At 39.7% G+C, this 23,877-nt stretch overlaps 1 protein-coding gene across 2 annotated transcripts in view; it reads left to right on the top strand.

Annotated features, from left to right (window-relative positions):
• The window catches only part of vps8 (VPS8 subunit of CORVET complex), a 543,230-nt gene that overhangs the window by 484,925 nt on the left and 34,428 nt on the right, over positions 1-23,877 (top strand). For both annotated transcript variants that reach the window (XM_060827508.1, XM_060827507.1), the window contains one exon: positions 21,178-21,255. In XM_060827508.1, coding sequence (XP_060683491.1) covers positions 21,178-21,255 — 78 coding nt within the window. The remainder of the gene's footprint in view (positions 1-21,177; positions 21,256-23,877) is intronic.

The following is a 23,877-nucleotide window of genomic DNA, read 5'->3' as shown; positions in this document are numbered from 1 at the left end:
AACTATGCGGTGGTTATATAGGATTGTCCAAACCATCAACCTGTGGCAGTCAGTTTGGTGAGAACGAAATTAGGTCTGTTTATCACTTTTTGTTGATTCCTTTAGCATTTACTGCAGAAAATTATTTTCTGCTCCCACAGCAACATGATTCCAAGTTGGTTTGAAGTTGGGCGGCACAGTGGCTCAGTGGTTCACACTGCTGCCTCACAGTGCCATGGACCCGGGTTCGATTCCTGCCTCAGGTGACTGTCAGTGTGGAGTCTGCACATTCTCCCTGTGTTTGCGTGGGTTTCCTCCGAGTGCTCCGGTTTCCTCCCACCATCCAAAGATGTGTAGGTCAGGTGAATTGGCCATGCTAAATGGCCCATTGTGTTAGGTGTGTTAGTCAAGGTAAATGTAGGGAAATTAGTCTGGGTGGGTACTCTTCGGAGTGTCGGTGTGGACTTGTTGGGCCAAAGGGCCTGTTTCCACACTTTCAGGAATCTAATCTAGTCAAAGACACTTTCTTTGTGGAGAGTTTATTGTCTTGCCCAACTCTTACCCCTGTTGTCCAACATCCATTATCACTGTTATTCCCTACTTGTGCTCAAATTTCCACCATATGTTTCTGTAAAGCTAAACAAAACAAGAACCAAACTACGTAATGTTATTGACAGACATTAACACAATGCTGCATCTTACTCCTGCCATCCTTTCTTAATGCAGTTCAGAGAAAGAACAGGCACACAAAAACATATCAGCAGTTTTTGATTTAAAGTGATCTTCATATAACCTTTTGATGAAAAGTCTGTTCTTAGTCTGTGTATCTTTGTTTAAATAAATTTTGCCAGGTGAAGCCTGCACTGCCTCAACACATCAGATTCCTGACACCACGAATTTTCCAATGTTGGACTGTACTTAGTGAAAAACTGCCTTTATCTCATGGTCTTTGTACCATCCAATGAAGTTATTATAACGAACAAACGTTGAATTTTTGACCACGCTTCCAAGTCGTGTCTTCTCCAATGTACAGGGAGTAGGGAAAAGTGAGGACTGCAGATTCTGGAGAGCCAAAGTCAAAAAGTGGAGCACTGGAAAAGTGCAGCAGGTCAGACAGCATCCAAGGAGCAGGAAAGTCGATGTTTTGGGCATACGCCATTCCTTATGTAGAGCTTATGCCCAAAACATAGACCTTCCTGCTCCTCGGATGCTGCTTGACTTGGCTGTGCTTTTTCTAGTGCCATATTTTTCAACTCTCTATCCAATGTGCAGTCTTTAAGTAAGTAGTTTTGTTTGACATCTTAAATTGCATTAAGATACTTAACTCAAGATAAAACAAGGTGCTTTAATGTATAACATCAACCAAATGTAGGCTGACCAGAAGGTGCCAAGTATATGACTGATCATCCTCATCTGGGATGCAATCAGGTATTGAAATAGTGGAAATCTCAGAACAATGACACAAGCTGTTTGACAACTTGTGAGACCCAGAGGACGTGTCAATCTGATACTTGAAAGATAATTAAAGAAAATTATAAAATTATTGAATTGCAAAGCATGGCATGTGAATTTGGAGTAGATGGCTGTTGAGAGAAAGAAAGGCACACAAAATTATATGTGCTTTTTTGATATAAAGTAGTCAGTAGATGGCTGTAGTACAAGTCTATTACAGCACAAAAATGAAAGATTGCATGATTTGCTCTAATGCTGAAATATATGATTTTCTGAAGGCCAGAGGGAAGAAAAGTAGTTGCCATTTGAAAAGTGCCAGTGAAGTGAATTGTGGTCTCAATATCCAGTGATATTTTGTTAATCCAAAACCATTTCAGCTTCGCTGTGGGTCCAGTTCTGCGAGCTGGGTAGAAGGAAAGATAAATGAGCCTGAGTAGGTCACAGAGTGTGATTATCCAGAAAGCCAATTTCTGTACCAAAGTGCCTCTGTCCCCTCAAACAACATGTTTATTGTTTCTTTTTCAAACAACTAAAGATTGTTGCACCATCGCCCGTGTTTGGGAAAGTGGGTCTGATCTGGAGGTTGTTGTAAACAAGTTATTGGTGCTCTCTGGCGTTAACAGTAAGTAAAATAGAGATAGCACCAAATGATGGCTTGACTGTACTGCAGCTGTTCAGCAGATATTTGTACACACAGTATGGTTATTGACTCTCAGCAATTGTGTTACTTAATGGATGTATCAGATTTTCTATCATTGTCATGTAATCAATTTATGAACTTGTCAATGTCGACCAATTTATAAGTTACAAAGGAAACATCCTTTGCATTTTCTAATGTTTATTCTCACATTCTGAGCACCTCATAAATAATGAGTTACCATGCTGTAAAGTAACTGTTATTATGTGGCGGAACACCTCAGCTGATTTACACTCAGCGAGGTTCCAGAGATAGCAACAAAGAAATAATGTACTTGCTATTTGTTGGTTGAGGAAAGAATGTTGGCCTTGAACCAGCGGTATGCCTGCTTTTCTTCTGCTGATGTTATAGAATTTTTAGAGGTACCTGAGAGGCTTGAAGATATAAGACAAATTGCTTCACTGAACCTTCCAACCAAAATCATTTTGGCTTCAGCGCACTCCCAGTGTTGCATTGAAGTAAGTTGTACTTGGTTCTTCATTCCTGAAGTCGCAACTGTCTGATTCAAATACAGTTAAAAATCTCACAACACCAGGTTATAGTCCAGCAAGTTTATTTGGAAATACAAGTTCAAACATGACTTTGCCATCAGCTGAGCTAAATTGAGATTTCCAGCTCAGCAAGGATCCATATGTTAGCTAGGTCTCTAGGTTAATCTTCGTTGGTGCAGTGCTAATCAATCTTAAGTTAGCCCCACGTTGATTTATCTCAATCAAGCGCTGGTGGGATTTCTGGAGTTGGTCGTAGAATCCTTATGATGAGGAAGGAAAGATTTATGAGGTTCTGAGGAAGGGTTGCTGGACCCAAAATGTGTCTCTATAGGTGCTGCCAGACTTGCTGAGCTTTTCCAGCAACTTCTGTTTTTGTTTCTGATTTCCAGCATCCGTTGTTACTTTGGATTTTATTTAAGATTTATGAGGTGTCCTCTTCCTGATCATATTTGCCAAGGCTAATGTTACTTCCAGGTGTTGAGTGCAGATTTGGATTTAGCAGCAACGCGTTTAAAGCATCATGAAGGAACAAGAATGGGTGGCTCCTGCCATGTGATCACTCCACCATTGTGATTCCTCCAGCTCCAAATCTGAATGTTGCTTTGATTTAAAAGTGACGTTCTGATGAAAGATCACGGACTTGAAACACCAACTATGTTTCTCTCTTCAATCGCGCTCTGTCTTGCTGAGAATTTCCAGCATTTTCTTTATTACAGATTTCTGGCATCTATGGTATTTTGCTTCTGTATTTGCCTATTTCCCTGCTGTCAGGTCATAACCACTTCTCCATTTTGGCTCAAGAGTATGAAGCAATAGTGGCCAAGGGTGGAAACCTAGTGGAAACATCAGAATGTGAAGTCATTCCTGCTTCCTGGAAGATGCTATCCTGTTTCATTGGCAGACATTCCTGTCAGCTGGAGAAAGCAATTCCTCCTTACACTTTCTACTTCAAGAGGGCACATAAGGGCCTCTGGATAGGCAAGCTATGCCAGCTTCATTGGACTCTTGTTGAAAGAGTGATTCCCTCAAAAACCTGGACCCAAATTTGAACTCCAATTTATGCATTATGGGAATGAAGTTGAACGTAATTGATATCAGGGGAGCCATGGATCTACAGTATCAGCTGGTGCATTGGATGGAACTGGTAAACTCTCAAGGATTTCATGCCTGAAAAAGGACTGCTCTTGTTTGTCCTCAACTTGAAGTACTGCATAATTAAATTAATTAAAGCTGATGGTACAAAATAAACTGTGATAATGACCAGCATTAAGTTAACTATCTTATTCCAGAAGTCCTCCAGGCTAGAGGAAAATAGCATTTTAATTAGGAATGTAAATACATCTTTCTCGTGCATTATTCTTAGCAACAACAAAACACTTTTTTTAACATATATTAAATTTTCCTAATGATCTGTAACACTCATTAGTCGGTTGCTCGGAGGTGACAGTTCTGTGTGCCCGTGAGTTACTTCTGAGAAAAGACAACATTAATACAAATGACTTTTTTAATTTCCATTCTTTTTTCACACAAACGTTGCTAAATGACCTAAGTGAATCCATCAATTTGCGATCGCAGAGTTGCACTAACTCAGCAAAAAAATGTAAAACTCTCATTTCCCTATGGAATAACTAAACTGCATTAGAAATCTTGTAAACAATGCTGCTTTCTCTCTTTTTGAGAAAGAGTCAGCGGAGGTCTGGATAAGCATGGGATTGAAGGTTAGGGAGATGAGGATCGACAGAGATAGTCAGACACTTTATGGAACATGAGAGTTCGTTGGCTGCCAGGATAATGGAAATGTCACTTCTGGATTCCAACTAGGCAGTGTTGAATAATGTTGGTTACTGTGCTAGATTGATATTTTGGAGTTTCTAATCTGTTATTTTCATGAGATTGAAGGAACCTTTACATATGTATCCCTCATATGTTTGCCTGTGATCTGCTTCCTGTAAGTAAGATTAAACAAGAAAGAAAGGCTGACCTACTGACTGCATAAATCATATTTGGTTCATTGGAAGACCCAGGGTGTTTTTTTTAAATATGTGCTGTAATGAATTAGTCTGTTCTTGCCAAGCTTAATATAATGCACTGTATTGGTGAATAAATTTCAATGTGAGGTATGACATTTTGTTAAAAAAAATAAGGAGGATTATATATTACTTGAAAAACAAGATTATATGTGTAATTGTTGAGCAAGGATATCTGGGAATACAAACACAAATCACTGAAATGGCATTGGTTAGACTATTTTTTAAAAAGTGTTTATTCTGGAAGGATAGAATTTTTTAACAAAGAAGCCATGCTAAACTTATATTGAATCTTGGTCAAGGGACTGTTGAGATTTACTGCTCTCTGTAGTAAGTATGATGGTGAGTGTACTCGGGCTCATTAACACAGCCTCTTACAAACTGGAAAGTCCACTGGATTAAGTTTCAATCAGTCACTTAACAGCAGAATTGTAAGCCTCTCAGTGTATCACGAGCCTCAACAGTTAAATCTTGCCCTGTCAGGGGTTGCCAGTCAAGTGACTGGTAGCTGGAGGCCCATGCTGTGCAGCCTTGCAGGGCTGCAATGGCATGAAATGTGAGCACATTCTTTTAAGGGGATCTCATGTCAACCTTGTGGGGAGAGGTGTGTCGGTGGGGATTAGAGGCAAAGGGCTGATGGGTAGTGGCTTTCAGTGGCTTCCCCATATGTGCCTGTTAGATTAGACAAATGGCACCCAGACTGACAGAAAAACAACTCTGGTTTTCCTTGTCACTTTTCTTACTTGTGTCAGGCCAGTGGCAGCTTGAATCCCTTACATGGCTTTCAATTGGTCACTCCGAGACCTTTAATTGATTGGTCAGGAATGCCTTAGCCTTGCCAAGGCACATGCCACATCCTCACCTAGAGCTTAATTGCTGAGGTGGCTGGAAGGGGATATATCTTGACAGTGCCAACTGGCCTGATTGTTTGCCAATTCCACTACATCCCCCACTATTTATAAGGAGGGAAAAATCCCACCACACAGTAGGAGTGCTTCATGCAATTCCGGTCCCCATACTATTTAAAAGATGCAGGACAACTTGAGAGATTGTGCAAAGATTAACCAGGATGAATTCAGAAGTGTCTGGATATAGCTACCAACACATGATATAGAGTAAGTATATATCATTTTCCTCTTTTCTCAGGAACACAGAAGTCTCTGGCATAATCCAGCAGGGCCTTTAACATTCAGAAAGGCTTTCATAGAATGGCTGCAGAGAGAATGTTTCCAATTATGGGTGAGATCAAAACATGGGGCTATCAAGACAGCAAGGAATCCAAAAGGGAAATCAGAGAAAAAAAAATTGCCTGGAGTGTAATGGGAGTATGGAACACAGGGAATGTTTAAAGGTAATATTATATAGCATTTAGGAGGAACCTAGAGAAACGTGTGTCAGAAGGGGATAGAGGGTTGCGCTGATACACTTTGAAGAGGAAAGATAAAAGGAGACTTGAGTGGAACATAAACTCTGGAGTAGACTAGCTTGTTTGGATGGTTTTGTGCTGTATGTTTAATGTATCATAGAATTCCCTACAGTGTGGAAGCAGGCCATTCAGACCATTGAGTCCACATCAATCCTCTGAAGAGCACCCCACCCAAACCTATCCTCCTAACTTATATTTCCCATGGCTAATCTATTTAGCATGGCCAGTCCATCTAACCTGCACATCTTTGGACTGAGGGAGGAAATTGGAGCACCCGAAGGAAACCCACAGAGACACTGGGAGAATGTACCAACTTCACACCAACAGTCGCCCAACACTGGAATCAGGTCCCTGGCACCGTGAGGCAGCAGTGCTAACCACTGCACCATCGTGTCGCCCCAACTTGCTGGGACAACTTGGAGAGAGACCAGTTGTAAAATATTCAAATGAGTGAATTGTTCACCAACAGGAATAAGAAGCCTTTAGTGATTTTCAACCATGGTGTCTCATGTAAGTCATGAATAGGACATAGGATTGCAGCCATTAGTTGGAATTGTTGTATAAGGCACTTAGTATTTAGTTAACTGACATCATGAATTAATCTCATTCCACTAAGATGCAATTAAAAGTAATGATTACTTGTTCTTAAGTCTAGTCTGATGTCTTAAAAGAACTCTTGTGCCACTCAAGTGTAAAGTAGATTAGATTAGATTACTTACAGTGTGGAAACAGGCCCTTCGGCCCAACAAGTCCACACTGACCCGCCGAAGCGCAACCCACCCATACCACTACATTTACCCCTTACCTAACACTATGGGCAATTTAGCATGGCCAATTCACCTGACCCGCACATCTTTGGACTGTGGGAGGAAACCGGAGCAAACCCACGCAGACACGGGGAGAACGTGCAAACTCCACATAGTCAGTCGCCTGAGTCGGGAATTGAACCCGGGTCTCAGGCGCTGTGAGGCAGCAGTGCTAACCACTGTGCCACCGTGCCGCCCACAAAGCAGTTAGCAATTAAATACTACATAATAAACCCATTCCCTTTATTAAGAGCAAGCCTCACTTCTGCCAAAGACTTTATGTAAATGTCCTTCCCCATGTGTGATCTGTGACTTAGACTAATACACTGCCACTAATCATTCTTACTGGTATCTGAGATGGTTCAGGTGGACATGACTTCAAGAAGTACCACGCTGGCAAAGCTAGTATCAGCGTACTAGTACCCTCCCCCAAACCTAGCTCATCTTGGTACTAACTGACAGAAGATGTTGAGAAGGTCTCCTAGTGGTGCTTTAGGGGTTGTGTGGAATGGGGAAATGGGGTGGGCAGCAGTTTGCTGAGGTTAAATAGGAGAACGCATGCTCTTCCTGACCCCACAAAGATATGTTTTCTATTTCCCTTCATCTTTCCCAACAGTCTTTGACCATGGTTCACAAAAGCTGTAGCAATTTCTCAAACCAGGACCTCATTAAAAAGGGCCCTATTGACATAATTGGATCAGAATTTGTATAGATTCACGTGGCCCTTGACTGCTTCAAGCAATTGAATTAATGTTACACTCAAAAAGATTTATGTTCAGTATTCACTGTAGTAATTAATAGTAAGTGTATATCAGAGACCCAATTGGTTAATGAGTATAAGCTTGTTTTAATCACGTCAAGTTTCATCCAACAGTGGTACAGAGGTTCTTTGGAAGCTTTATATCCAAAAGCATAAGATGTTTACACATTTGAATAGAATCAGAAAGAAAGAGTAAAGAAGCTTAAGTCAATAATAAAGATTACGAGTCTTGGCTTGCTTTAAAATCAAGAGACTGTTAGAAAATCTCAATTCAGACATGCAAAAGAGGAGCAAATTAATATAATAAGTATGCAAACTCTTAAGAAATAAAAGTTTGGAAAAGATGTAAGAGTTAGCAGCACAACAGGAAAGATAATTGGAGAAAGATGAAGTCTTCTAATGGTACCTCGAAATTAAAATTAAAACCATAATGTTGAGAATAGAGAGGAACTAAGCTCTGAAATTACCAAGAGCAAAGACCAAGCAAGAGACATTGTATCTTACATTAAATTAGTTGAAAAAAACAAAGATCATTTAATCTTTGATCTCCTCACCATCAGGGACAGCAAACATAGAGAAGCTGACTCCACCCCCCTTCAAATTTAACCTACCTTTCTGTTTTCCACTGTAGGTCACATATATTGAACACCATCCTATGTCCTGCTTCCTCAATTAGCCTCTTCCTTTAACTGCAGTATTTCTCTAGAGAACAACTTTCAAAGCTTTTCAAATGAACTACATGACCTACTTTATATCATATTTGAATGTGTATAAAAACTATACATATTTCTTTCATTGTCTTTCACAAGTCTTAAATATGAAAAGACAATATTGATCAAAGAAGTGTTTAAATAATATACATCATATAACTCTATTCCATTCCAACAATGTATTTATATTCCTATTTGAATTCTGTTCTGTTTATTTACTCCACTTTGAACATTTTCCATCAACAATTTATATCCTAGACTAAGGAGAAAGCTTTGAAACCTAGTGGGAACCGTACAATAAGACTTCAGTATTGATGGGTCTCATCCACATTTAATGGTGAGACATTCTGGTTAATCAATGTGTAATCATGAATTGAATCATAAATCTTATCAGAAGTTATTACCCACTCCTAGTACTGCCCAAAATTGAAGACCATGTCACAAAATACACAATGGAAAACTTTCACTCGGAAAATCCTACTGTAGATAGATTCTAACTGAGCCAGATTTCTACTCAGATGTTTTGCTCCTGGTACATAAAAGTTCCAAAGCATAATGAGACAGTCACCAGCTGAGAGATAAGCACCTTTTATTAACTTTTATTACTTTTTTTGTGTAGTACACCATCAATAAGGTGGCACTTGCACCATCCCTTGTTGCATCTATGAACAAGCCTGGCTTAAGGACATGATCTGTGGACACATCTTTGGTTGCATTTCTATTTGATGTACTTGGGGCTGGATTTAGTGTACTCTGCACTGAGCAAGAGCGACAGAAGTACCTATGCTCCATTCCCCCATCCCCAAGAAATCTAACCAGATCAAGCTTTGATCTGACACTTAAGAATTACCTGGGGGTTAGGGAACATTCCTGAAAGTCCAGTCTGTGATTCTGTGAAGAGCTGAACTGGTGAGAAGGTAAATTCCTTTGGGATGTAGGGGAAGAGGTCATCAGGGAGCTCTGGAGGCAAGAACAGGGTGATGGCTTCAGTGTCCACCCCATGTCCTGTCTCCGTGTCCCCACAGAGGGGCCTATGGAGACCTCCACCTCCAACCTAACAAGCAGGCTTCCCTGGTTTGTTGATTCAAAAGCAGCCGCACTTCTGTCATTTGAAAGGAAGGCAAGTCATCAGGATCAGTGGTAGTCTGAGGCCCTTATATGATCATTGACTGAGTCAGGAAAGTCACACAGAACTTCATTCCTGAAGTGTCAGGAATGGAGCAAAATCAGGCAACAGAGCTACCAGGTGCCATAAGAAAGAGCTACTGTGTCTTGAACTTCTGTTGAATTAGTTGAAAAATACAAAGATCGTTTAACATTTGATCTCCTCACCATCAGGTACAGCAAATACTGAGAAACTGACCCTCAGTTTAACTTATCTTTCTGTTTCTCCTCTATGGGTTGCATGTGTTGAACACCATCTTATATCCTGCTTCCCCAATTGACCTTTTTCTTTATCCGCAGTATTTCTCTGGACAACTACTTTCAAATGACCTACTTTTCTCAGCAGTGCTGTTTGTTCGTTTGCCTTTCCCGTCATGTGCCTTTCCCCCTCCAGAAAATCCCACCTACAGTTTCTCCCTTCCCAGTAGCTTTGCATTTCTGAATACCAAATATCGCTAAAGATTTTTTTCTCCCTCTGGAGTTTGTAGATAGGTAGAGATACATTCTACTCAGAGTTAATGGTAGTGGAAATAAAAGGATTAATGCGCTTTAGATCACAAATGAATGTTGTATGTGGCTTTACTTGTGTCATAATAATAATTTATAACAAAAATACCACAAATCAAAAAGCATCTTTCTTCCACAGTTAATTAAACCTGTCAAGCATTGTGACTCCTTGTTCTTCACTCAATCTTCCTGCTCACTTCCCCCATCTCACTGACTAAAATTCTTTCTTATGGGAAATCCTAGTTTACTTTCTCGCACCCTCCATTCACGTGGATTTTATTTACCCTCATTGCTAAACTGAACTCCCATTTCTCTTCAATCTCATCCTTTTCCCTCTTCCCCTACTCACCCTCTCCTCTCAAATTGTCTCTGCCTGTCTTCCTCTCCTCCTGTGTTCCCTCCATTCCCCTTTATCTGCTCACTTCTCATACTTTATTGACCATCGATTTTCTAAGCTGAACATGTGGTGCTGGAAAAGCGCAGCAGGTCAGGCAGCATCCAAAGAACAGGAGAATTGACGTTTCAGGCATGAGCCCTTAAGGAATCCGAAGATCCGAAAATCCTCATCGATTTTCTAAACCAGATTGAATTAAAGGAAAATCCAAATTCATCTTGATTATGTGTCCAATTCCATTGGAGACTGATTAATATTTTCTTCCATTAAAACTAGTTTATTTACACAATGGAACAATGTGTTATCCATGCACTCAGCTGTTGCAGGAATTATCCATTGTTCCAGCAGTCCCCTCTGGGAATTCGGTTGGATTAACTCATTGACTTCTATTCAAACTGTCTTATATGCATCAGCAGGTCTGGAAAAAATTAATTCCAAGCAATATTTAATATAAACCTCGGAAGATAAATAACAGGATATTCCCTAGGTTCGGACTTGGCATTATAGAGAATAAACCCAGGCAGATGAAGATCTTATCAGGTCTTTAACAAGAGATTCAGACCCCTTTTTTTTGTGCTCACTGTCTGTGCACCAAATCTCAGCATATATCAGAATTTCGGAGAGATTCTGCTCACTATGTTCAGCCAATTAAAATTGAGCAATGGGAACATAAACAGTAGCAGTGACTTGTATTTTACTGAAAACCCAGCATTGTCTGACAGACTTGCAACTCTGGCTTCCTGTAGAAAAACTATCACATCAAGACACCAAACTTAACAAAGCAGACCTTTCTGTTCCTCAGCAACTTAGTTTTGCTGTCTTGAATCACATTGAAGGCCATAAAGTCTGTCATAGAGTGAGAGAAACTCTTGCTAAATGTAACAATTCATTAAGAGATGGAAAAATGTATTTACGTTCATGTTGTCCAAGTCCAGCATTAGTTTTGATGATTTGGTCACATTTTTATCACTTATTAAAGTCAATGTACTTTGATGTTTGTTTTATAAATGACATTAAAAGGAGTAAAGATATCTCACGTGAAATTTCTGTAAAGGAGGATTTCTGTATTGATGACTTAAATGGAATTTCATGCTGTCCTTTCTGTATTTGTCTTGAAGGTTTCTGGAATGTCAATCCAGCTGCAGTGCAGCAATATCAATGATGCATCTAGGATTATTGTGAGCATCATGCCCAGGGATTTATCTCCTTAATCAAAGAAGGAAATATGGAACAAAATTGGATGAAAGTCTGTGAACAAAATTGGGCATGCAGTAAAGTCTAATGTAATATAGAGATCAAAAGGAGAGAAAGAAAGAGTGGTTCAAGAGAGAAAAAAGAAATGACAGAAAGAAAATGGCTGAGAATACTTGCCAAGTACAAGATGAAGCAGAAGATATTGCAACCTAGTTTTGTTTTGGAATTTCAGCCCGAGTTATGGAAAAGATGGAGTGAGTGGCAAAGAATTGTGATGTGCTTTATATTCAGATCGGAAGGCCGCCCACAAAGCAGTGGGAAAATGTGGTAACAGGGTTAAAACCAGAAATGCAGCTGCTAGAACAAGAGGTTTAATGATCTCACATGAGTTGTCAAAATGAGGAAGTCTATCTTCAATTAGCATATCTAACATCAACACTTGCTAAAAGCTTTGATAAAGGGTCAGTTAGACTCGAAAGTCAGCTCTTTTCTCTCCTTACAGATGCTGCCAGACCTGCTGAGATTTTCCAGCATTTTCTCTTTTGGTATCAACACTTGCTACTTGCCTGATCAGTTATACAGTCCACTGTACCCCCATCATCCACCTACCAATAACCATGCAGACATACAGTTGGGAGCAGGAATATGTCGCTGCCCCCCTTGGACTACCTTAACCACCTGCGCCAAGCCTTTTCCCCAATCAATATGATCATGGTCGATCTGATTATTCCAAATTTCCACCTTATAACCTTTCATCCCCTTGCTTATCAAGAATTCTTATCAAAAATTACTATAGCTTTAAAAATATTCAAAGACTCTGTTTCCACCTCCTTTTGAGGAAGAGAGTTCCAAAGACACACAACTCTCTGTCTTCCTCATTCCTCGTCTGTCTTAGATAAGTGATCACTTAGTTTTGAACAGCCCTAGCACCAGATTCTTCCACAAGAGGAACTGCCCTGTCCATATCCATTCTGTCAGGACTTTATACTTCTAATCAAGTCATCTTTTACTCTTCTAATCTGTAGTGGACACAAGCATAACCTGTCCAACTTTTCCTCATAAAATAACCAAGCCATTTCAAGTTTCTTTTTAACACATTCATGGGATACAGGTGTTGCTGTATCATTTATTCACCATTTTTGCCCTTAAGAAGTTAACTTAGAGCTGCCTTCTTGAACTAATGTAATTTAATCACCCTTCTCTAAACTTGTTCCAACAAGTATTCATATCTGTGCTTAAAATAGGACACAAATACCATATCCTTCATCTGTGGTCTCAGCAATGCCCTGTATAGGTGCTATATAACCTCACTACTTTTGTGTCCAATTCTCTTTGCAATAAACAATATAATTCTGTTACTTTCCTAACTATTTTCTGTACCTGCATACTAACCTACGATTCATGCACTAAGATCATTCCGATCCTTCTGCATTCTGCTGAACTCTGAATTCTCTCACCATTTAGACAACAGGCTCCTCTTATTGGTCTTCCTGCCAAAGTGGACAATTTGATATTTTCTCACAATTTTTTTAGATTAAATTAGATTCCCTATAGTGTGGAAACAGGCCCTTCGGACCAACAAGTCCACACCGACCCTCCAAAGAGCAACCCACCCAGATCCATTCCCCTATATTTACCTCTGACTAATGCACCTAACACTACAGGCCAATTCACCTAACCTACACATCTTTCGAGTGTGTGAGGAAACCAGAGCACCCGGAGGAAACCCACGCAGACACGGGGAGAATGTGCAAATTCCGCACAGTCGCCTAAGGCTGGAATCGAACCTGGGACCTGGTGCTGTGAGGCAGCAGTGCTAACCACTGAGCCACTGTGCCGCCTCTTTTATCGGCTCTTTTTCATTCACTTAACCTGTACCTTCCTTATGTTCTCTTCAGAACTTTCCTTCCTATTGTTATGTTATCAGCAAATTAAGCATCCATACCCCTGGCTCCCTCATCTAAATAATTTATATGAATTGTAAAACATTGAGGCATCAGTAGTGATCACATGAGCACACCGCTGGATGCAGCATCAGCCAGAGCACGAGTTATGGCTGTCTTTGTCCTGCTTTAAGATTGTACCTGTTACTGAAGCAGTTTGTAGATTTCAGTCACAACCTTTGGTGAAAGAAGACACCTCAGGCATTGATTATTGCTGAAATTTAAGTGAGAGAAATGCTCTCTTAAGACCCCTAGTTGGTCATGCCTTCCGTTGGCAGCACTTCCTCACCTCCCTTCATCTTCTGACAGTTCTGCTTTGTATGGCCTCTCTTCATTTTCTCAGTCCTGCTGAACTCCAAGAGAAATGCCACCCATTTCTGGAAACAGCTCAATAAAAGTTTTTTCACCAACAAGAAAGTACTTCAGAGCCAGCCAGTCACTCCCTGTATACTATTGGAATATTCAATCAGACATGAGGGAAGAAATTGTACTCTGCATTGTTGACCATTTAGATAACAACTGGCCCGTAATACAAAATGTCTGAACAACATATTTTTCAATTAAAATGCTGAGTAAAAAGATATCATCCAGAACTAATTATTGATGTTTTCCTCTCTTCTTCCAAAGACAGTTTTCACTTGATGGCATTTCACTGAATTAGATGAGCTGAAAATCAAGATGAAGTGAGCCCTTCTGCTCCACAGGAGATTTATGTCCTCCATGATGCCCTTGAGCGATACTTCACCTAGTTTCAATAGAATTATCAATATTAATGCTAATCAAAGTAGGTTCAAAATAGCATCTTAATCAGTCATCATCATCTTTTCTCTTGTGATCTGTCTGTTTCATTAATGCTGATAGACAGTTCACAAAAAGTTTAACCTTCCATTGAACAACAAAATTGATTAGTGATAGAGGACAAAGTAACAATCAGGATGCGGCTGATTTTATTAGCCTTTAGCACACTGGAAGTTGATTTGCAGCAACAGCAGGAATCCATGTGTAGCTTAGAGTTTGTGAACATTTGCTAAGGCAGCATGCTGCAGTTATGACATGCTCAGTCTAACTGACAGAAGAGTTATTGGAGATGCACTGACTTGACTAATTTGCATTTGGCAAGATTAAGTCTTGCAAGAACAGCACTTTTCAACTCCAAGTTCTGTGGAGTCAGTACTAAGGATGTAGCTGAAAAGTGGCTAAATTTCCTCGATACGTTTGAGGGGGAAGTTCAAGTCATTTCCAGAGGACAATGGTGCAGTAGATGAAAGGTAAATGCCTGATAGATGGACGATGCAGTAACTTATTAAAGAGGTTTTATAAACAAGTGTTTCAGTTTGTTCACAACTAGAATGGTAGGAAGTTCACAGAACAGGAAACAGAAATTTGACTCCTATTATGCCTGACCATTTGCTAGAACAACCCAAACCTAATCCCATTTCTCTTCTCTCTGTAAGAAACTCTGCTTTAGTATTCATCATTGAAAGAGGATAAATATACACACCACACAAAACAATCGCTTTTAGGTAATATTACTTGGATAAGTGTGTGCTGTACCTGTAATTAACTTGCATTTTTTTTTTGACCTGGCAAACACCAGAGGAACAAGGAGCCATAGAGTCATAGAGACGTACAGCACAGAAACATACTCTTCGGTCCAACCCGTCCATGCCGGCCAGATATCCCAACCCAATCTAGTCCCACCTGCTAGTACCCAGCCCATATCCCTCCAAACCCTTCCTGTTCATATACCCATCCAAATGCCTTTTAAATGTTACAATTGTACCAGCCTCCACCACTTCCTCTGGCTCCTCATTTCATACACGTACCACTCTCTGTGTGAGAAGTTGCCCCTTTTATATTTTTCCCCTCTCACCCTAAACCTATGCCCTCTAGTTCTGCACTTCCCGCCCCCAGGCAAAATACTTAGTCTATTTATCTTATCCATGCCCCTCATAACTGTGATGTTTAAGAACAGATCTGTGCTAACTGGTGTTTACTGTGATTGTTATATGGTGACAGCCAGTGACCCATTTGTCGATGCTGCTGTTCCTGATATACATTTGGTCAACTCAGTTCTACTGATTAAATTAATGAAATACTCTACCATGCTGTATATTGAAATGCCCATGCTTTAGGGTCATTTCTCCACTGCAACACTTGAAGCTACTTCTCAGTGTACTGACTTAGTATTCGCTGCCAGATTGCAAGTAATCATTTAGCAAAAATCTGTTGCAGCTACTTTCCCTGCAGATACATAGTATGATTTGACACTAAGTGCACATCGGCTGATCTCTCAAAGCTTGCTGAATTCGTGCTGTTGACTCTGAAGCTGAGATATATTTCTGTTTCGTGAACATAGCTGTAATAAGTTGGTTAGTGCAGTAGTGGAATTGAGTGTTTTGTACTGGAGTCAGTTGTTCCTTTCAGATCAACATTCATGAAGGTCCTGTTCAGACTGCTGACAGATTGTGTACATCAGCATGCATTTAAACAAACAACATGTGCACAAAAATAAAGTTTAGAGGGGCCATTGCTTGACAGTATTGTCAATCAAATGAATGTTTCTTGAAAAGGAGTAGACATTTTAAGTAATTTTAAGTGAAAAGCATCGTTGGGTAATAAGGAGTGTATGAGATGCTTCTGCAGGAGTCACGAGTTTGTTGGCATGCACAGTTACCGTTAAGTAAAGAAACATCCGTTTCAAAAGGCACCAAACCTTTTAATTTACTTAGAATGGTGGAGAAATTTATGGAGAACAGACATTATATGAAACTTGAACTGAAGTTTTGTAACATGAAGTTGGGTGAATGCGGTGGTTCATTTCTCATTTGCTGTCACAACTGGTTAGGATTACCAATGAGACTGTGATGCCAGCAAAAGAAGCCTTATCAACTATCTTTACTGCTAAGTCTTGTTACATAAATCATTTATACTGATCTCACTCACTGCTCCACACTTTGTCCAAATGGGTATCTATTTTTATTGTTTGTTCTTGGCCTGTAGGTGCCCGAGAGATTTATTGTTCATACCAGGTTGGCCTGAGAGGTCAGTGGTAAATACCTGCAGTCCTTGTAGTAAACCTGCAATGCGTGTACTGATTTCACATAGCTATCTGCTTTCAAATTATAATTCTGAAGGTAACTACCTGTCAGTCACGTCTGTGGCAAATGACCTGTCCTTCCTGTGAGGGAAAGCCTTTAAGAATAAATAAAACAGCTATATGTTGGCTTACATCATTAACAAGCTGAAGCTGTAACTATGGCAACTGATCGTCGTGAATACTCAAAACATTCTGAGTATTAAAAATTCAAAAATAATTTGTTAGGCAGACATAAGTAATCTGAAAGGGAATATAAATAGGTTGAGTTAGTGGACAAAAACTTGCAGATGGAGTTTTTTGCAGGAAAATGTGTAGTCATAGAGATGTACGGCACAGAAACAGACCCTTCGGTCCAACTAGTCCATGCCGACCAAATATCCCAACCTAATCTAGTCCCATTTGCCAGCACTTGGTCCATATCCCTCTGAACGCTTACTATTGATATACACATCCAGATGCCTTTTAAATGTTGCAATTGTACCAGCCTCCACCACTTCCTCTGGCATTTCATTCCATACAAGCACCACCCTCTGCATGAAAATGTTGCCTCTTTGTTCCCTTTTCTTTCTTGCCCCTCTCACCCTTAACCTATACTCTCTCGTTCTGGACTTTCTCACCCCAGGGAAAAGACTTTGTCTATTTATCCGATCCATGCCCCTCATGATTTTATAAACCTCTGAGGTCACCTCTCAGCCTTCAACACTCCAGGGAAAACAGCCCCAGCCTGTTCAGCTTCACCCTATAGCTCAAATCTTCCAACCTTGGCAACATCCTTGTAAATCCTTTCAAGTTTCACAACATCCTTCCAATAGGAAGGAGACCAGAATTGTGCGTAATATTCCAAAAGTGGCCTAACTAATGTCCTGTATAGCCACAACATGACCTTCCAACTCCTGTACCCAATACTCTGACCAATAAAGGAAAACATACCAAACGCCTTCTTCACTATCCTATCTACCTGCGATTCTACTTTCAAGGAGCTATGAGTCTGCACTCCAAGGTCTCTAGTATGAAAAGGCAGACCAGTAGTTAAATGTTAAGAAATTCCAAGAAGGTGAGCACAGAGGGATCTGTGTGTTCTAAGCGTGAAGTACAAACATTATCACACAGATACAGCAAGTAATTAGGAAGGCAAATGAAATATTGTCCTTCATTGTTGGGGGTCTGGAGGTGAAAAACAGGGAAGCCTCGTTACAACTGTACCAGGTCCTAATGAGGCCACGCTCGGAATACTGTGTATGCATTTGATCCCTATTTTTGAAAACGAATATATTGGCATTGGAGGCTGTTCAAAAGAGATTCACAAGGTTGATTCCTGGAATGAAGGTGTTGACTTATCAAGAACAGGTAAACAGATTTGGCCTTTAGTCTTTAGGGTTTAGAGGAATGGGGGTGATCTTAGAGAAACCTGCAAGATTTTAAGGGTTTTGGCATGATTACTTTTGAGATTGGGCATCGTGGAATCATCAGCTAGTGCACATAGTAACATTTTAAATGAACATTCATTCAAATCTGGCATACAGAGGATTTCTTTTTCTCAGGGGGTAGTGAATGTCTGGAATTCTGTACCCTTGTACATTGTGAAGCTTAGATCACTGTGAGGAATTTAAGAGGAGATGGATAGATTTTTAGAAATTCTAGGGAATTGAGGGCTGTGAGGAGATGGCAACAAAGAGGAATTAAAGCCTGGAACAGACATTCTTATAGAATGTCAGGGTGGACTTGAAGGTACAAATGTCCTTCTACTGTTCCTATTTCTTATATTCTTACATTCTTATATCAACAAACTTGAACATCATCCTGAGGATGGATTGAAAGACCACAAAAGCTGTGCTCTGCCTATGGAGTTACTAGAGGGTTTGTTCAAGCCTTCTTCACTGATTTGGAAATATATCGCCATTCCTTCCCTGTCATGAGCTCAAAATCCTGGAATTTCCTCCCCATGGGGAATTGTAGGTTAGCCCACAGCAGGTGGACTGCAGCGATTTAAGAAGGCAGCACACCACCAACTTCTCCAGTGTAACTAGGGACAGGTAACCAATGCTAGCTCAGCCAGTGGCCCCTACATCCCATAAATGAATAAATTAAAAGAAAACTGTCATGCATGTACGTACATGGGTGAAGATATATGGAGAAGGAGTTTTACAGGTCATACAAATTGTATTTTTCATTGTGGGTACAGCTAATTATCAACTTGCTATCAGCTGTTCTATATTCACATCCAGTGCTGATTTCACTCCCTGTTTTTTTATCCAATTTACATTCAAGATTGTTCAAACTACTGTAGCTTTGAGGTGAGTCAAGCTATACTTGTTTTTATTCAAATCCGTTAAACATTATTTATAGTTAGCCCATGTCCTGACATCCTCTGAAGAATAAGGGATTAATGCTTGACAGAATTTAAACTTGCAGTATAAGGTCAGTTATGTGACAGCTGAACGCCGAAAACTGTGTGAGAACTGAACTGAATAATTTGCTGTGTAAGTTCGAAGTGATTGTACAAGGCTTAAAGCGCTGCATTTCAATGAAAGTAGCCCTTCCTCAGCTGCGATTTTCAGTGATAGGAGTTTAAAAAGGAAAGGGGCAAGGAAGGTTTGAATTTTTTCAAGAACAAAAGAGCCAATTCAGCCAATCACAACTCATCCGGGAAGGGAGATTTTGCAGTTTTGCCTCAGTCCAGTCTCAGCTGCAAAAAACAGCAGCAGTCAGTCACTTACGAAGGTAAAATATTGCAGATGCTGGCAATCTGAAATTAAAACAGGAAGGTTTAAGACTTGAATGACACAACAAGTCAGGCCAGATCTGCAGAGACAGAAATGGAGCTCACTTTTCTGAGCAAAGACCTGACATCAGAATACTCCCCAGATGCTGCCTGATTTGCTAATTATTTCCAATTTTTTTTTATTTAAAATTTTCTCTTATCTGATTCTAGACTTTCTGTCTCATACTACCAAACCAGGCTTCTCCATATTAATCACTAGTTACTTCTTCTTCAAGTCATTGCAACACCAGAGGCAACCCACCGAATCCATGCTGAGTCTCCAGAGTAATCTAGTCAGCCCTATTACCCCCATTCTATTCCCGTTCCCCTGCAAGTTTATTTCACACTAGTATCAATCCAATTTCTTTTCGAAATAATTGTTCAATTCCACTTCCAACAATTTGTGGGTAATCCGCCATTTGACATGACCAAAAAGATTTTCCTCACGAAACCATAAATCCCCAATCCTCATTCCATAAGATAATGGGAATAGCTTTTCTTTGTCCACTAACTACTACGTTGTTGCCTGCTGACTCAGGACTTTGGTTTCATCATGCAGTTATGTTCATTGCCACACACTGACTGAATATTCTAACTGAGAGGAATAATATGTGCCTATCGATATCTTATCTCCCTGAGTTTCCTCTGTCTCAGCACAGTTTGTCAAGTTTAGTTTATGGCTGTTTACCTTTTACTAGGCTTATATCTTTCAACTAAGTGGTCATACCTCAGTGGGCTACTTTGCTACATAGCAACTTCAAATCATTATCAAGTCCCTGACTCTCTCCTCAGAATGAATTGCTCCTGCCACTTTGCATGTTATTCTTTGCTTTTGAATCCAAGTTACAGTATTTATCTCCCCATCTTCGAACAGTATATACCCAGATTGGAACTAGCACGTACATTTGAATTGAACATGTTTTGTTCAGCACTAGCCAATTTAAGGTTGTGCTCAAGTTGGTACTCATATTAATATTCATTGTCAATGTTCAAATCATTCCCATGTGTTCATTATTCTGCTGTAACTCAAATGAACCGTTTTGATAAATTGTTAGATGTGACCAGAACAATGAGGGTATTTCTGGACATCAAAAGAAGCCAGCAATCTATTGATATGTCAATTTACTGCAAAAGTTCATGTGAATTTTTATAGTAAACATTATTCCAAATATAACTGTGAAGTGCAGCTAATGAGCTGTGGGCACTGTCTCATGAACAGCAGATTTGACTTACTAAATCTTTGTGGCCAACTTCATCCCTTTGTCACTCAGTTGTTTCTGTTGGTTTCAGGTTTAAGCGAATAGAAGTAAACCAAATTCACAAAATAGTGGTGTACATTTCAGAATCCAATGAAATGTGACTTCTCAGTCCCCTCAAAGTCCTTCAGCATTATTATACTCCCATGCAAGTCTTATAATATGATGTACTGAGTTAGAAAGGGACACTGGGAATGTCAATGGATAATAGCAAAATTAATTAGATTTGTGTGTATATCTGAAGCAACTAGTCTTAACAGAATAGCAATTTAAATTTGGCATTTTTGCGTTCATCCTGATGAGTGCAAGGTGAAAAGTTTCAACAACTTCTTAGCAATGCTCAAAAATTGCTCTCTGTTTGGTTTTATAATCTAGTAATTCCAAAATAGTTAATTTTACAGGATAGTTAGTGCAATCAGTGAACATTATTGAATGTAATCATTTGCTGCCAACTTTCAATATAGTACTTTATAATTCTTACATATTGTTTCTTTTATTCCTTTGCAACAGCCAACAGAGGCAGCACTGGAACCACAGCAGATCCAAGCTTTTGACCAGCTCCGGCGCCTCTACAGAGGCCCATCTAGGGTATGTTGCTATCTCACTTCCTTAAAATAAAACAGTTCCCAAAAAAACAGTGCTGTGTCTTGGAAATATGGTCCTGAGTAATTAGAGATGTCGCTGCAACACAATAGGCCTGAGTTGGTGCTGAATGCTTGCATTTTAAGAGGCAATAGAATCTCAAGATATCTATCTATTTGTTGCTTTATACATTCCCAAACTCGAGACTGTGATTGTCTCTTATATGTTTGACTTTTAAAAGCAATTTCAATAAGGTGATTTTCATTACTTTGAAGTATATGTTTTGCTTTTTAAGACATGATATATGCATACTAAGGAATAAACTGCTTGCCATTTCTGAGCACTCAGTGTTAGCATGTAATACCCTAGGTTAGTTACAATTAATAATAAGGTGTAACGAAATGGCCTGCTTACTGTGACATGGCCCAGTCTCAATCTCAGAAGTGAATCTCCCATCAAAGTAGTGCAACATGTTTTTGTCTTTGCTCACAAATGCACCCTTAGGCTTGTCTGAGAGATATTGTAAGGGTAAAAAATGAGGTCTGCAGATGCTGGAGATAAGCCCTCATTCCTGATGAAGGGCTTATGCCCGAAACGTCGAATTTCCTATTCCTTGGATGCTGCCTGACCTGCTGTGCTTTAACCAGCAACACATTTTCAACTGAGAGATATTGCAAGCTGTGCTGAATTATAACAGCTTTGTGCTGTAAGCCTTACTGACTGAAAACCTGAAAATAATTCCTTTTCTCAATCCTTATAAACATTAAAACTTCATTCATTGTGATTATTAATCACTGGGCAATGACATTACTATTTACTGTGTAGAGCAACATCTCAGCACCTACAGCAATAATCACAAACAGAAATCAATGTTTTAAACAATGAAAACATTGTTTTTCTTCTTTAATATCTTGTCTATCTGGTAATGTTTGTCAGTAAAAGTCAGAAAAGACAGTAATACTGAGAGGATTTGATACAATCTCTGTGATTATTCAGTTAATCTATTTTTTGAAAGGAACCAACATGGTATTAGTTTCTCGTGAATTACATCGATGTTATTCACTGTGGCCACTGATTTTGTATCAAAGTTTTAATCTGCTAGTCTTTGCCCCATATCCAACCCCTAAAATTGTAGCTCTACAAGATATTTTCCAAACCAAGTACAGGGCTTCCAGCTTTGAAGATGATAAGTGACAAACAAATAGCAGGATAGAGTTAAAGTGATCAAGACAACATACTGTAGGTGCTAGAAAGCTGAAATAAAAACTGAAAATACTCAGCAGGTCTGACAGAATTTGGGAACAGTGAAATGGAGATTTTAACAGAAGAGAGGTTTTGAAGAGGGGCCCTTGATCTGAAAGGTTAGCTTTTTTTTCTCCACACCTCCTGCCAGACATGCTGAGTTCTTCCAGTATTTTCTTTAGTATTGGGATCGGACTGAGATCATGACTTGCTTTGCCCCTGTTTGGAAATTAAGGGGAGCCCTGGCTATCAGAACAGTGCTAAATGGATGAACATAGGTAATGGTCTTAAAAATGCTGTGTTTGCTGTCACCACTACTGTAGGGGGTAGAGACAGCACATACAGCAAAAGTGCCTAAGATCTCACTGCCAGTGAGTAAATGTGCTCACTGTCTGACTATAGATCTTGGAGACTCCTGCTACTTATATTGTTGAATCTAATCTCACTTTACAAAGTGTAGACTTACTATTTATCCTAACGTTGGGAAGTGTCTATCCCATCAAAGCTAGGATAGACTGGCTTTTGATCAGTAAGGGAATCAAAGAATAAGGGGAAAAGGCAGGTCGGTGGATTTGAGTGTAAGCAGATCTGCCATGGTCACATTGAATGACAGAGCAAACTTGATGGGCTCAATAGTCTACTTCTGCTCCAATGTCTCATGGTCTTACGATCATAGTGATAAGGGATGGTGGTGGTGGGAGGTGTGGAGCAGCACACTGGATGGAGAGTGAAGTAGCAGGTAAAGGGAGTAGCCAGAGGCCAGCACCAACAGGTTCACAGCTTCCAGTTCTAGAGTGGGTTAGGATTTCTGGTTCCAGCTCCAGTGTGATATGGTCACACAGTTATGATGTTGATCGTGTCAATTCTTATTCAAGTGCATTGGTGGCAGAGGCACAGTTTAAAAAAAAGCAAAAGGAGTTTGCAGAGGCTTCTTTCAGTGGATATTTATTCTCCCTAAACTTTGAACTCCTGTATATTTAACGAATTCAGAAATATACTTTCAGGAGTAAAGATTGGAGAGAAGGTCCCATCAAACTTGCAGTACACTAACAAAGCCACACTGCTCGCAGAATCAGAACAGGCCCTGTAAAATATCATTGATCAATGTAGTCGTTTAGATTTGAGTATAAACAACTAAAGATGAAAACAGCAGTAGAAGAAATATATTAAAACAAAATAGACTGAAGTGGACCCATAAGTTAAAGTTACATGTCAACTCCCTCTTTTTGTGAAGCAGAATGGTGTTTTGTCACAAAGATAAAGCTCGTAAGATGCCACATTTTATCCAATTTACTTTATTCCTAAGAAACTTGGACGATCTATGGAATAAAATAGAGGCCTTTGAAATGTGAATATTAAAACATCTGTACACAGAACATAAGATAA

This window comes from Hemiscyllium ocellatum, chromosome 7 (genome assembly GCF_020745735.1).
Source record: "Hemiscyllium ocellatum isolate sHemOce1 chromosome 7, sHemOce1.pat.X.cur, whole genome shotgun sequence".
Taxonomy (NCBI): Eukaryota; Metazoa; Chordata; class Chondrichthyes; order Orectolobiformes; family Hemiscylliidae; genus Hemiscyllium; species Hemiscyllium ocellatum.
Note: the sequence above shows the minus strand (reverse complement) of the source record. Positions and strands in the feature narration are given on the sequence as shown.